Source organism: Oenanthe melanoleuca, chromosome 3 (genome assembly GCF_029582105.1).
Source record: "Oenanthe melanoleuca isolate GR-GAL-2019-014 chromosome 3, OMel1.0, whole genome shotgun sequence".
Taxonomy (NCBI): Eukaryota; Metazoa; Chordata; class Aves; order Passeriformes; family Muscicapidae; genus Oenanthe; species Oenanthe melanoleuca.
The window spans coordinates 93196686-93209378 of NC_079336.1; the positions used below are offsets into that span (position 1 = coordinate 93196686).

Consider the following 12693-nt stretch of genomic DNA (forward strand, 5'->3'; position numbering starts at 1 on the left):
TATGACCAGCACTGTCACACCCCTAAGAGGACAGAGACCCCTCCTGCAGCACCCAACACGTTTGCTTCACATCCTCTGTGCACTTCTTGGTAGGTTAACATCCTTGTGTAGAGCACTTTTGTGCAGGGCAGCATCACCTGCTTTGCAGCGGGTCAGGAGGTGAGCCTGGCTCTCACCCAAAGCACCCAGCTTTCTGCTGCCTGAAGAGAAAGCAGCAATAATACCTGCTGGCCTGGGAGACTGAAAGCCCAGAGCACCTTCACACTACCCTCACCAGCATTTAGGTAAGTCACTCTCCTGGGCTAGAGACTGGGAGCTGCAAGCTGTGACACTCATGCAGCAGCCTAAAGCAATTCAGGGCAGCAAAGCTCATTAAGCTGGGCTCATTAAGCCCTGCCACCACTCTGCCCCTCCCCATGCTCCCTACCTGCGTGCCCCGCTAGCTGGATCCAAGGGTACTTCTTCTTGAAAGACATCACAAACGGGGACCAGTGCACCATATTCTTGATCTTCCTCCATGACTTGCTCTAAAGGGAAAAAAAATCATGAAGATGAATGCAATGTTTTAAGCTTTTACTGTCTGTGAAGTCACTTCAGGCAGCATGCAGCTGTTTTGGACAGGGAAAGAGGCACCACAGCCAGAGCAGGATGGAAGCAAACAGAAAATCTGCTCTTTTCCCATTGTGCTGTGCCAAGCTGGAGTCACCAGGCCCCAGCTCTGCATTCAAAAATCACGAGTAACTTCACTGAAGTGGATGGTGTTACAGCCTTGTTCCAGTTGGCTGCTCCTGCTGCAGAGCACCCAGCCGTCCACACTGCCTTGTTTTGCTCCCTGCATCCCTCTGTGGGAGCAGCAGGGACATTAACCCAGGCTGCAGAGCACCCAGCCATCCCCACTGCCTCATCCCCACTCCCTGCATCCCTCTGTGGGAGCAGCAGGGACATTAACCCATGCTGCAGAGCACCCAGCCATCCCCACTGCCTCATCCCCACTCCCTGCATCCCTCTGTGGGAGCAGCAGGGACATTAACCCAGGCTGCAGAGCACCCAGCCATCCCCACTGCCTCATCCCCACTCCCTGCATCCCTCTGTGGGAGCAGCAGGGACATTAACCCATGCTGCAGAGCACCCAGCCATCCCCACTGCCTCATCCCCACTCCCTGCATCCCTCTGTGGGAGCAGCAGGGACATTAACCCAGGCTGCAGAGCACCCAGCCATCCCCACTGCCTTGTCCCCACTCCCTGCATCCCTCTGTGGGAGCAGCAGGGACATTAACCCATGCTGCAGAGCACCCAGCCATCCCCACTGCGTGTCCCCACTCCCTGCATCCCTCTGTGGGAGCAGCAGGGACATTAACCCATGCTGCAGAGCACCCAGCCATCCCCACTCCCTGCATCCCTCTGTGGAAGCAGCAGGGACATTGATCCATCCCTAGGCACTGCATTAGGTAACAGCAGATGGAGAGGGAAGGCAACCCAGGACTGCCATCCAGCCACAAAACCGAGCTGCAGGTCCTGAGGGGAACAAGAGGCTCCCTGCCTGCCTTTTGTTCCCCCTGGAAGGCAGCTGCTGTGTCCATTAAGCTGGCAACCCACGTGTGCTGATCCTACTCTGGCCCCTCTGTAACTACAGTTCAGAGAACAATTCCCTTCTGACATGTTGTGTTTCTCACCAAACAGATTGCTCAAAACTATTTACATGACTCTAATGAAGGCTGCACTGGATATATGAAAGCCTACCCCAATGGCTTTTTCCTGCAAGTTTTTCCCTGGATTGTTCTAGGGAACACACCACCACTAAAAGGCAGGGGATGATCTCTTTCTTATCTTGGCCCCAGAAGGTGATGGCACAAACAAATTATGTGAACGATATACAACGGCAACAATGGAAAAATGCCTTTTTGTGGGAGCTGGGACAAACAGTGTAGCCCTTGGCTGCTCCAAGTTTCTGGGTTCAGCTGGAAGCCAGCAGATAAATTATCCTCATTTGCTCTGCTCTGAAGGCATGGGAGGGAGCCTTCCAGAAAGCCCAAGTAATATCTTCCTCGTGTTTGGAGAACTGGCCCCTGTTCCAGTAACACTTCACAGACAGGCAGGGAAGATCCAGCAGCCCCAACTTGCAGTTTGGATGCTTGCTGGGGGTGAACTCACAGCACAGGAATCCGTGCTGGGAACTGCTAACACGTTTAAATGGCGAGCAAGAAGCCAGACAAAGATGTTAGTGTCTAAAGCGTGGAAGTTACACCAGGTTATCCCTGCACCCATGGGAGAGCAGGGAGATGCAGGGGCTGCCCGAGCGGTGGGCAGGACAGGGGTGGGAGAGGGGAAGAATAAAGGTCCTTCCCCACCTCACAGGCTGGAGAGAGGAGCAGAGCAGCCCTTCCCTGGAAGGAAAGAGTGTCCCAGTGCAGCCTGGCACTGGTACAGCCTTGCAGGAGTTTGGCAGGAGCTGCCCAAGCAGGGTGACACCGGGCATACCCTTCTCCTTCTCCCGGGTTTCTCCGTGCTCTGGGCTTGCTCTGCTGCCTGGCTTGCTTGCTTTGGCGGGGGGGTTGGGCAGTTCCCTACCTGACATGAGGATGAATGTTTTTATTTCCACGCAGAGTGCCAGAGCTTGTGTGTTTTAGCTGTTCTTTGTTCTCCTTCTGGCAGAGATCGAAGGGGAAGCGGAGGGGTGTCCCCTCCTTTTGTCCTTAAAATAGTAACATCAAGTTCTGGCTGATGTCATGAAAAAAGGGGGAAGAAAAAGTCTCCGGGGGAGTTTGGACTCTAAAGGAGGGTGGCCCACCTCTTCTAAAAGGAGTCCTCCCCCCACTTGCAGCACAGCATCATAAGTCACTCAGTCCCAGGAAACATGCCAAGGCAATGTGCCTTCCCAAGCCAAGATTTTGTTTTTAGGTTGTTAGAGCTTTATAGTTAAAACCTTGAAGTACTTCAAGGTACAGGCAGAATGGAAGCAAACAGTTCCTAAATCAGGGAAATCCACTCTGGTTTCCCCCTGCCAGGGCTTTCCAGGAGTGATGCTCTCCATTCCAGCACTGCTCCCAGTGCAGGGTAATGACCCTGAGTGCCCTGGAGACACAAAACACAACAACAACAACCCTTCTGCTGATCTGAATGGGACAGAGAGCCAGTCACTCAGCACAGCCACCTGAGGAACAGGTAGCACATCCTCACTCCCTTTATGCCAGAGAGAAATGTTTTCATCCAGGCTTCACCTGGTTTCAGGCACACCTTTATCCAGGTATTTCCAACCCAAGTTTTAAGGACATGTGTAAAACTTCTTTAATGGGGAACCTTGAGGCAGCTTCATCCATTTCAAGCCACTCCCAGCCAGCTGGAAATAGACTGCAAAGACAGCTGTCACTGCCACAGGGGGACCCACGATTGTGATTCACACAGCCCCTTTCCCCTTTCAGCTTCACAAGGACAACCACTGGACACTAGCAGGGGAGAAGAGGGACTGTTGTCTCTCCGATTCCTTCAGGAGCCATCGGATTTTTGTTTTACACCCAAGCCCCATCCCAAAGCAATAGGGAAAAGTTTGCTCCACCAAAAGGATGTTGCTCTGCTGTGGGAGTGCTCCAAAGGCTGAGTTTTGCAAGGTGCAGCTCCCCTACTAAACCAGCAGCTGCATGACTCCATGTGATCTCTGAGACAGGCTGCAGAGGGGCATCATGGAGGAGCAACACTGGCCAATGCCCCCCAGGTATCCTGCCACCCCCTCTGCCTGAAGATAGCAAAATTCTCCCTAGGTGGAGTGTTCCTCCAAAAAGTCAGCCTTTGTACTTTCCCTTGAGCCTCAAGAGAGATGGGAGGTGGCTTCTAACCATCTGCAGGGTCCTTCACCCTGGCAAGAGGTCTCTGTTGATTCAGACACTGATGTGCATTCAGAGATCTCAAACCCCATGGTTTGGGATCCTGGTCATGCCAACCCTCATGTGAGGCTCTGCAGCCAGCCACAGAAAACCAGAGCCACGAGGCTCACACCACTCCAGTGTCACTCCACAACCACATACAGGAAACAGCCCCTCTGCTGCCTCCTGCCCTGCCAGGTGCTAATAATAGACAAAGGGAGTATTAAGGCTATTTAATAAAGAAATCTTCTTTAACACGGCCTGTTGGGAGCCATAAGGTCATCGCCTCTGGGCTCGTCTGTAACTTTTGGTTTACATTTCAAGCAGTTATTTGCTCACACATCCAGGAGCACAGGCACAGCTGGAGGTGCATGGATGTATTACCTGTGGTAACTCTCCAGACTCAGACCAGAGGATTTTTCACCACACTAGAAGAAATAGTTCTGTGGGTGGCATTACCAAGTGATGCAGGTGAAGGGCAGATACGTGCTCTTCTCATTTGCCTGCAAGGACCTGAGCCTGCACGTGGTCATTTCAAAAGGTGAACACATTTCCAAAATTTTTGCATGATCAAAGCCTGCACCTGATGTGGCACCCTGGCACCCAGCTCTCCCCCATATCCAGCCCCATGGCTGCTTTGCCTCCCAGAAAACTCAGGAAGCTCTGTGGACCGACTGGACTCTTCCACAGGCAGCAAGAGCGTGGAGCCTGTATAAGCAGGGAATATGGATGAGGTGTCTCATGCAATTCAACACTTTTTATTTAAAACCTGGTTCAGCACCAGCAAATGCCAGCTGATTAGCTGTTAAGTAAATTATTTAGTGACTCTGGAAATATGTTTAGCAAGGAACGGCACTGTTTTCCCTAACAGTCTGCCACAAGGAAAAGAGGCAGAACCAACATTAAAAAAAAACTTCCCAGGGTTTCTGCAGCACTCTGCTTCTGCCTCTGCCCTCTTACAGCTTTTGCTTACTGCACAGAGCAGTGCCCCAAGCCAGGGGTGGGATACAGGCCAAAGGAGTTAATCCCTCCCAGTGAGCACCCACAATTGGTCAGGGGGAGAGGAGTGCTGGGAAAACAATTTTATCTGCTGTGTGTTTAACTTTACTTATCTGAAGCTTAAAGCAAACTCTAGGCTTTCCCCATCTGTCAATAGAGCTTCGTATGGAAAGAACAACACAGGAGAATTTAGTGCCAGCCCAGAAGGTCAGAGGATATATTGTGTTTAATTAGATTAAACAAAAAGCAACTGATGAGCTCAGTGCTCGCTGTACATTTTCTCTATTCCACATTTATTCCTTTAATGTCTGCTCAAAGGAGACGTGCCTTTCTCAGACTGCCTGTTGCCTCCCTTTCCCAGCATGGACATTGGTGGAATTTGGCTGGTGTTATTCCCCATGCATGAAGCCAGCAGGGTGCTCTTCCCTTTCCATGCATTCAGCCAGAGAGATAGCCAGTAACTGATTTAATTTGCTGAAATTATGCTTTCCTATGGTTTTATGGGACCAAATGTTCCTGGAAATAGCAGGAGCTGGACCTGTATTTTAGTGCTTTTTATTAACTATAGCATGCATGGTTAGAGGCAAGATGACACAGCCGGGCCAGGGGATGGGAAAGAGTGGGAGCAGCATTAAATTAATGATTTTCCCAATTGTGAAAAGAACTTCAGCTCCTTTCTCCCAGGAAAATCATGAAATATCCTAGGATCAGAAGAGGGGGTGGAAAACTGTGAGGAGACAGCAGTGTCACCAATGCCCACTGCTTCCCCAGACTTCACTGGAGTTGCTGCAGCCCAGGGACTTGTGTAAGTGACACCTTGGCTTTTCCTTCCCTTTGGAGAAAGCGCTGCTCCTGGGGGCTTCACTTCCAGCTCCTCCAAGAAGTGACATGAAGCTGTGCTATTGCAGGCTCCAAGATGTTTCACTCACAAGTAGGAGGGTTGGGTGGCCAGAGCCCTCCTGGATTAAAAAACCAAGGCAGCAAGAGCTGAGAAGGGCAGAGTTTGCACCACAGAGCCCTCCTCTTTAATAACTAAATGAATGGGGGGAGCTTTTGCCTGCAGAGTTCACTCTGTGCCAGCATGCTCCACAGCCATGCCCATACAGCCAAGGAAAAAGAGGCCATTTAGTTTTCCATGTTTGAAAGAATGAATGTGTTTTCTTTTGCTCTTTAAAAAGTAGTTAAGGTTTCCCTAGTGATGATTGTTTCCCTTGACTGGGAAAAACCTTGTCACTCCAGCCACAGCGGGGAGGCCAGCTTTGTTCATTGTGCTGGACGCCGGGCGCAGAGGGCAGCGGGCAGAGCTGGCAGGAACCATGGAATGCCTCCTCCTGGTGTGTCCTGCCTTGGGGGCAACCAAAATGCAGGATACTGGGTGAAAAACCTGTGATGTGATGGTGCAGCGCTGGGGTTATGCTCTGCTGGGCTTTGCCATCTCTCAGCCCCTGGCTGCCTCTGTCCTGGCAATAACAGAAAGAGCCAGTGATCGCTCCAGCACGCACCAGGCTGTGACCACTGACCCTGATGCTGGCAGCAAGTGACAGCCCATATTTTGAATCGTCTTCCTCCTACACACACTCCTCTCATCCTTGCCGATGCTTCTGTAGTGCATAGCAGCTAAATAGCCTTGTTTTGGCCAGAGGAGCAGCTGGCAATGGAGGAGGGGGGCATTTCTTGATTTAGTCACATAAGGCATAATACAAAAGTTTCAGCAGCTTCCCAAAACCTGGCAGAAGCAATGCCAATTCCACGTCCCACAGACGTTACTGAGCAAAGATAAAGTGAGGCCCAACATCGGGCTCCACTGAAGTTAATACAAAGAAGTACAGTGTGATGACTGACAGGCATTTCTGGGTGCCTAGAAATTATAATGCAAACCCCCAAGGCTCATTACATAAATTATTTTGATGGCTGCAGTATAGATGCTCCTGTTGGGGTGTAGTTACTTCTGTTGGGGTGTAGCAGCTTCTGCTACTTTCCACGGTCTCTATCTCATTTAGAGTGAGAACAAATACTAATGTGTGCACTCTTACTTCAAACACTTCATTTTTCAGAATAGTCTCGTTTTAGCCCGGAAGGATTTTGTTTTCACAAGAGAGAAATCACACCCCTCTGGTTTTGTGAGGAATGCCTTTGCTCCAGTGGGATCAGGGAGCTGTCCCACCAAGACCAAAGATTTAGGGTAGGGGGTCACAGAGATAAAGCTACTGCTTCTCTGATGTCTGCAGAGATCAGCCTGCATGACAGAGGAGTCTCAGTGAAAATGCGTGAAAGCCAGGAACATCTGCTTGGATCATGGAAAAAATATTCCAGTGTATTGGAAAAAACCAGGAGCTTGTTGCAGGCTCCCTCTTCCTGCTTGTGATGAAGGCAAGGAGAATTAGAAAGAGCAGAGGCAGATGAGTGAGCAGCAGTCCTTCAGCTTGACCTCCCCTATGACAATGGAAGGAAACAGAGCGGCTGTGGGAGCCGGGAGCACAGGAGCCACCCATCGCCTGGAAGGACATTTGGAACCTGCTCACCCACAAAAAGCAAGCAGAGTGGAGCAGCAGAGCAGGAGCCACGTCAACACCACACTCAGGGGAATGGCTACAGAGAGGACAAGGTGGTGTTAGACCTCTCTGTCCAGTTTGGCAAAAGAGGAAAGACAAAAAAGGCTGAGTGAGAGGAAAGGCAAATGTAGCTGAGCCTCAGAGCTACTGTTGTCTCCATGAAGCATTTCTTCTGGCAGAGAGCCTTTGCTGAAGGAAAGCTGAACAACTCCTAATGCAGATCAGCCACAACTGACCCTCCCATAAAGCCAGTGGAATTATTAATTGCCAGCATCAGATATATTCAGCCTACTTTCCTGAATGGGAACTGATCCAGATCTCTGCAAATGTATTTGTTACTCATTATATACACATCAGTAAGATTTGTTAAGCAATTTTCAGCATGGAAAAGGTAAGTGAGTAATTCAGAAACAGCTAATCACTTTTGGTGGACTGCTACTTAAGCAGTGCTTCTTCCTCAGAAAGCAGCTAGCCTTTTAAAGTCAGCAGACTATAAAAATCCTTGCTGGTGGCCAAAAGTGGGCCTTGGTGAACTGATTTGTGAGAAGAGTCCCAGAGCATTGCAGCTCATTGGTGCAACATGCTGGAGCACAAAGCTGCAGGCAGCCAGATCAGGCGTCCAGCTGAGAAACACGATGTGCTGCCCAAAGATCTGACCCTGTATCCCTCTATCAGGGAACCTGTCATCAGCTTTGATGGAAACTGCTCTGTTTCCATCTGCAGACTCGTGTTTGATCCCTTTCCCAGTTCCAGGGTATTCACCACCATCTTTCTGGCTCCAAACATCGTTTCAGCTCATCAGCTCCTGCAGCAGCCCAGCACACGCTGGGGACAAGAGCTCCCGTGCCTGTGCTGGCTTTAGCACTTCTCACTCTCATGCTGCTGGGGGGAAGGATCCCTGCAGTCTTCCCAACCCTGCCACTGTTAATCTAGAATTGCTTCTAGTTCCCACATGCTGACACCAGGAGCTGTGCCCTTCCTGACAGCAAACAACTGCATTGGTCTCTTGACCAATTGGTTACTTGATTTGAAGTCCAGCTCAGCTCCCTACGGGCCAGAGCTGCAGGTTAGGATATGGAAGAGATTCAGTTCCTAAAAGTCACAACAGTGTCCTGGAGGGCAGTGGTTTGGTAAGGAACAGCCTTCCTGCAAGAAACAACCTGAATATAAAACCTGTGCTTGTCAGGGATCTGGATGGGAGCTACAGGCTTTGCCATTTCCTCTCAAGGGATGAGCCAAACCTGGACTCTTTTGGGAAAGAGGAGTGTCAGCACAGGGCAGGCTGGGAACACAGGTAGTCAGACCAGCGGGACACCATAAAAGTCCCAGTTATTTCCAATCTGGTTGATTTAGACTAATAGAGTTAATCATAGGACAGGGGTTGCCAAACACTCTTTTCTACAATTTGAAGGTAAGTTTTTAGAGATTTAAACCATGATGACACATTTACAGTCTGCCTGGAGGCACTTGGGTCAGAGACACCAAACACAGGAGTAAACTTCAATGACTGGAACAAAGCAATACTTTGTTCTTAATACTTCATTTTTTGATTTCTTTCTGTCAGCATCAGGAGGTGATCCAGAAATCTTAGTACTGGACTAGTCTGCTCTCTGACAAGGGCCATGACATGAGCTGAAATGTCCAGAGCTCATGTCCCCAAAGAAGGGAGGTGGACAAGGATCTCCTTTTCCAACAAGGCTCAGAAAAGGCACATCTATGGTGTGATGATATCACATCACTCATCCTTTCAGTCTGGCACTACCAAGCAGGGTGGACACAGCCAGAGAGGGCTGCCACTGACTTCCAGTGCTGCTGCAGCCATGTGAGGTATTTCCTGTGGCACAGCACAGAGGGCACTGATATGGATGCTGTACCTGTAACACCCCGGGAGCACAGTGCCCATAAGCACTGATGATACCCAAGCAAGGTTAACCAAGCCAAATCATGCAATGTCAGTGGAGCAATCTGCAGGAGAAGCTGGATGAGAAAGGCCTGGCTTGTAGACTTGAGCTTTGCTGTTGCTGAAACCTCCAGACCTTCACACTGGGTTTGGACACAGAAAATCCTTCCATTGCTGTTCCCTTGCTCTGCCCACTCATGGAGTTAGATCCCTGCTCTTCTGCTGTTTGACCATAACTGCACTTCACTTCATGGAATGTGTGCATGAGAAATGCATCTCTTTCCCATGAGCACTTCCAAGTAAAATGTTCAGATGCTTTTCAACTGCTTTCCATGAAGTGGGAAAGCAGAGCTGGAAGGGAAGAAAAGAAAGGGCCAAGCTCTGGATGCAGAAATTTGTTTAGAATAGAAAATTTTTTAAATTAGTCATTAGGATCCTCACATTTACTGAGTATAGGAAGTGTAAAAAGGTGATTTAGAAGAGCAGTTATAAGTTTCATAAACATGACTAAACTCTAAAGCTGAATGTTCAACAGGCGTGACCTTTTAATTCCCCTTTAAATCAGTTTAGCACTTTCATTTGTGTTTGGAGTCCCTCATGTTTGGACAGCACTTTGGTGGTTTACAGTGCTATTTAGGAGTTTTATTGTCTCTCCTGCTTTGGAGCTGGGACTACAAATCCTCTGCTGAGTGCTGGAGGAGTTTCTGCTTGCACAGGAGCTGCTGGGAACACCAGCCTGACTCAGCCGTGGCTGCCCAGCACTCCCAACACATCACCGTGGGATGGTCCCTTTCCCTAGGCAGCTCCTAAATATAGTCAGCAACCAGCAGAAGCTCCTCGAGGAATGGAAGTGCAGTTTGAGCCTCCTTGGTGTTGGATCCTTACAGAAAGAGCAGAGTAGAAAGACGATGGCTTTGGGAAAGCTCTTTGCCCATAGAGGAGCACTGCAAGCAGCCAGGAAGCCACAGGCATATGCAGCTGCAGACCTGCTTATATGCACCACACAGTGCCCAAAGTATCTTCCCAGGAGACTTAGCACAGCATCTGAGAGGGTTTGGTCTTTAAAGAGTGCTAGGAGCTATTAAAAAAGTGGCCTAAACCTGAAGGCTAAGGGAGACTGGTTACAGGCACTGTGCACCCTGTGTGCTGCAGGTAAGGGCAGGGCAGTTTAGCTTTTCAGCTCTGCAATACTCCTGGCACCAGGGCTTGTGGGCATACATGAGACTTCTCTCCAGAATAAGAACAAGCTTGTTCACCATGATCTGCTTCCAAGCCCACCTTGTGTGTGTCCTGAGACTTCCTCCTCCACCAGCTTTCCAGCCACGCTGTCCTGAATGGATATGGGAAGAACAAACCATGCACTTCAGAAGCAGCTGCTTGTGGGGACTCCTTCCTCAGTGGACACATCAACCACAGGCTGTGCTGGAGCCAGGGGCTCCCAGGAGAATTGCAGCTAATTACAGGGCTTCAAACATGGACCATCTCGCATGCTCAGCTGCTCATTCCCAGTCCTCCACACAGCAGTGTCACGCTGAGAACAGGGACTGTATTGGCAATTTACTCCAGCTAGATCACCCCATTCCCTATCCATACAGATCCAGACCCAGCTGCACTCCTGCTCTGCCACACCCAGGAGTGGGCTCACCAGCCTGGAGAGGACAGAGGGTGGCACCAGCTGGGCAGAGCCAAGTACTGCTGTGAGCAGCCAGCATGCCATGGACCCGGGAGAGCAGGAGGAATTCATACTAACAGCACACCTCAGGGCTGACAGTGAGCAGACCTCACAGAGAACCAGCAGTAACTTTACCACCGGTTCATTTTCAGAGTTAGAGCCCTACCCGTCCCCCTTCACCATTTTAGTTATGAGTCATCAAAAAATGTCAGCTGCAGCTACAGAGCTCGACTCCTGCAGGGCCAGGTACATACCTCTGCTCCCAAAGCACTCGTCCTGCCACGCCTGCCTGCTGGGAGAGCATCCGAGGAGCCGGCTGGGCAGCCCTGTGCCGGGAGGAGAGACCGGCACGGCGGCAGGCACGGAGGGTTCTCCCTACAGCGCTTCTTCCAGGCTGCCTCTGGAGCTTGTGTGCAGAGCTGGAGCCCTGCTGCACCCCGGCACTCCCCTGAGCCCTTAGGGAAAGGAGTGGGATCCTCAGAGACACACACAGGGTTACCCAACCCTACATCCTGGTGCGGCACGCAGGGTTGGATTTTCCAACCCAACCGTGCGCTGACACGCAGGGGTGGGGCGGGGGAAGAAAAAGAGGATTTCAGCTGTTAACTCCTAAGAAATTGAGGGAAAAACTTATCACTCCTGTATAACTGGCCACAATCTCCTGTGAGCTGGTACAGGCCAGCTGGGGGAACACCGGGGTTTTGGTGGAAAGAGGAATGCAGGCGCCAGCAAAGAAATTTGCTGCCTTGGTGCACGTTCACAGCCTTGCACAGGGTGGTGGGGAGGAAAAGGTTTCTCTAACTCAAAAGGGAAATGCTCATCTGAAACAGGAAAATGGAACTTTCTGGTGAGCATTAATAGCAAAAAATCACCTCTGCAATGTCTGTGTATTGAATCCCTGGGTGTGCAGCAGGGGAAAAACTCCCTGTCCCTGTCAAGTTGGGACCTCACTCAAGACCCCAGGAAAGCCCTGGGGGCTGATGCTGGCACAGGCATGAGCGGGGAAATGCTGAGGTTTTGAGGGAGAACACTGCTCAGTCAGGGCAATAGCAGAGTTGGTGAGTGCCCTACATGGGAGTCCCGGATGTGGAAAGAGAGGGTCTAAGCTTTACAGCAATGCTGACACCATGCTGACCACAAACAGCATCACCCAAGGATCACCCAGGCAATTCAGGTTCATAAAGACAGATCCACAGATCTAATCGCTTTTTTGGAAAAAAAAAGTAAAATTGTTTCTAAACTAAATATTTCTCTTGAAAGAGGCTATTTTAAGGTGGGTGGAATGACATGGTGACATCCTTTAGAGAGGTAGAGATCATGGGTTTCATATTAAAACTCAGATAGTCTTTCTTGGAACAGCACCGCTGTGGTTGAAGAGAATTCTCGTGAATTTTCTGGTCCAAAAAAGGAGACAAAGATGAAGGGTAGTTATCTCTAGCCCTATAATAGCCAGGGCACTTGCAGAGGCAATACAATGAGCACATTATAAACATGGGTGTAGCACAGGCAGAATTTAGCTCATTGTGTCCTAGAGTTTCTAAATATATTTTGTCTTGAGGGAAGAGAAAGGGCGAAGAGAAAAGACACCCAGTCTTCTGAACGACTGGGTTTTCCATTAAGGCACAAGCCCACGATCTCTGAGGCTGCATCTGTGGGTAGCAGCCGGCTGCTGAAGTCCTCCTGCTGCAGGCAACTATGTTTAGCTCCTCTTAG

The 12693-nt window shown here is 50.1% G+C and overlaps 1 protein-coding gene across 1 annotated transcript in view; it reads right to left on the minus strand.

The window, feature by feature from the left end:
* ITPKB (inositol-trisphosphate 3-kinase B) overlaps positions 1-12693 on the minus strand; it is a 67437-nt gene that overhangs the window by 14272 nt on the left and 40472 nt on the right. The window contains exon 3 of the mRNA XM_056486214.1: positions 428-527. Within this exon, the coding sequence (XP_056342189.1) occupies positions 428-527 (100 nt within the window). The remainder of the gene's footprint in view (positions 1-427; positions 528-12693) is intronic.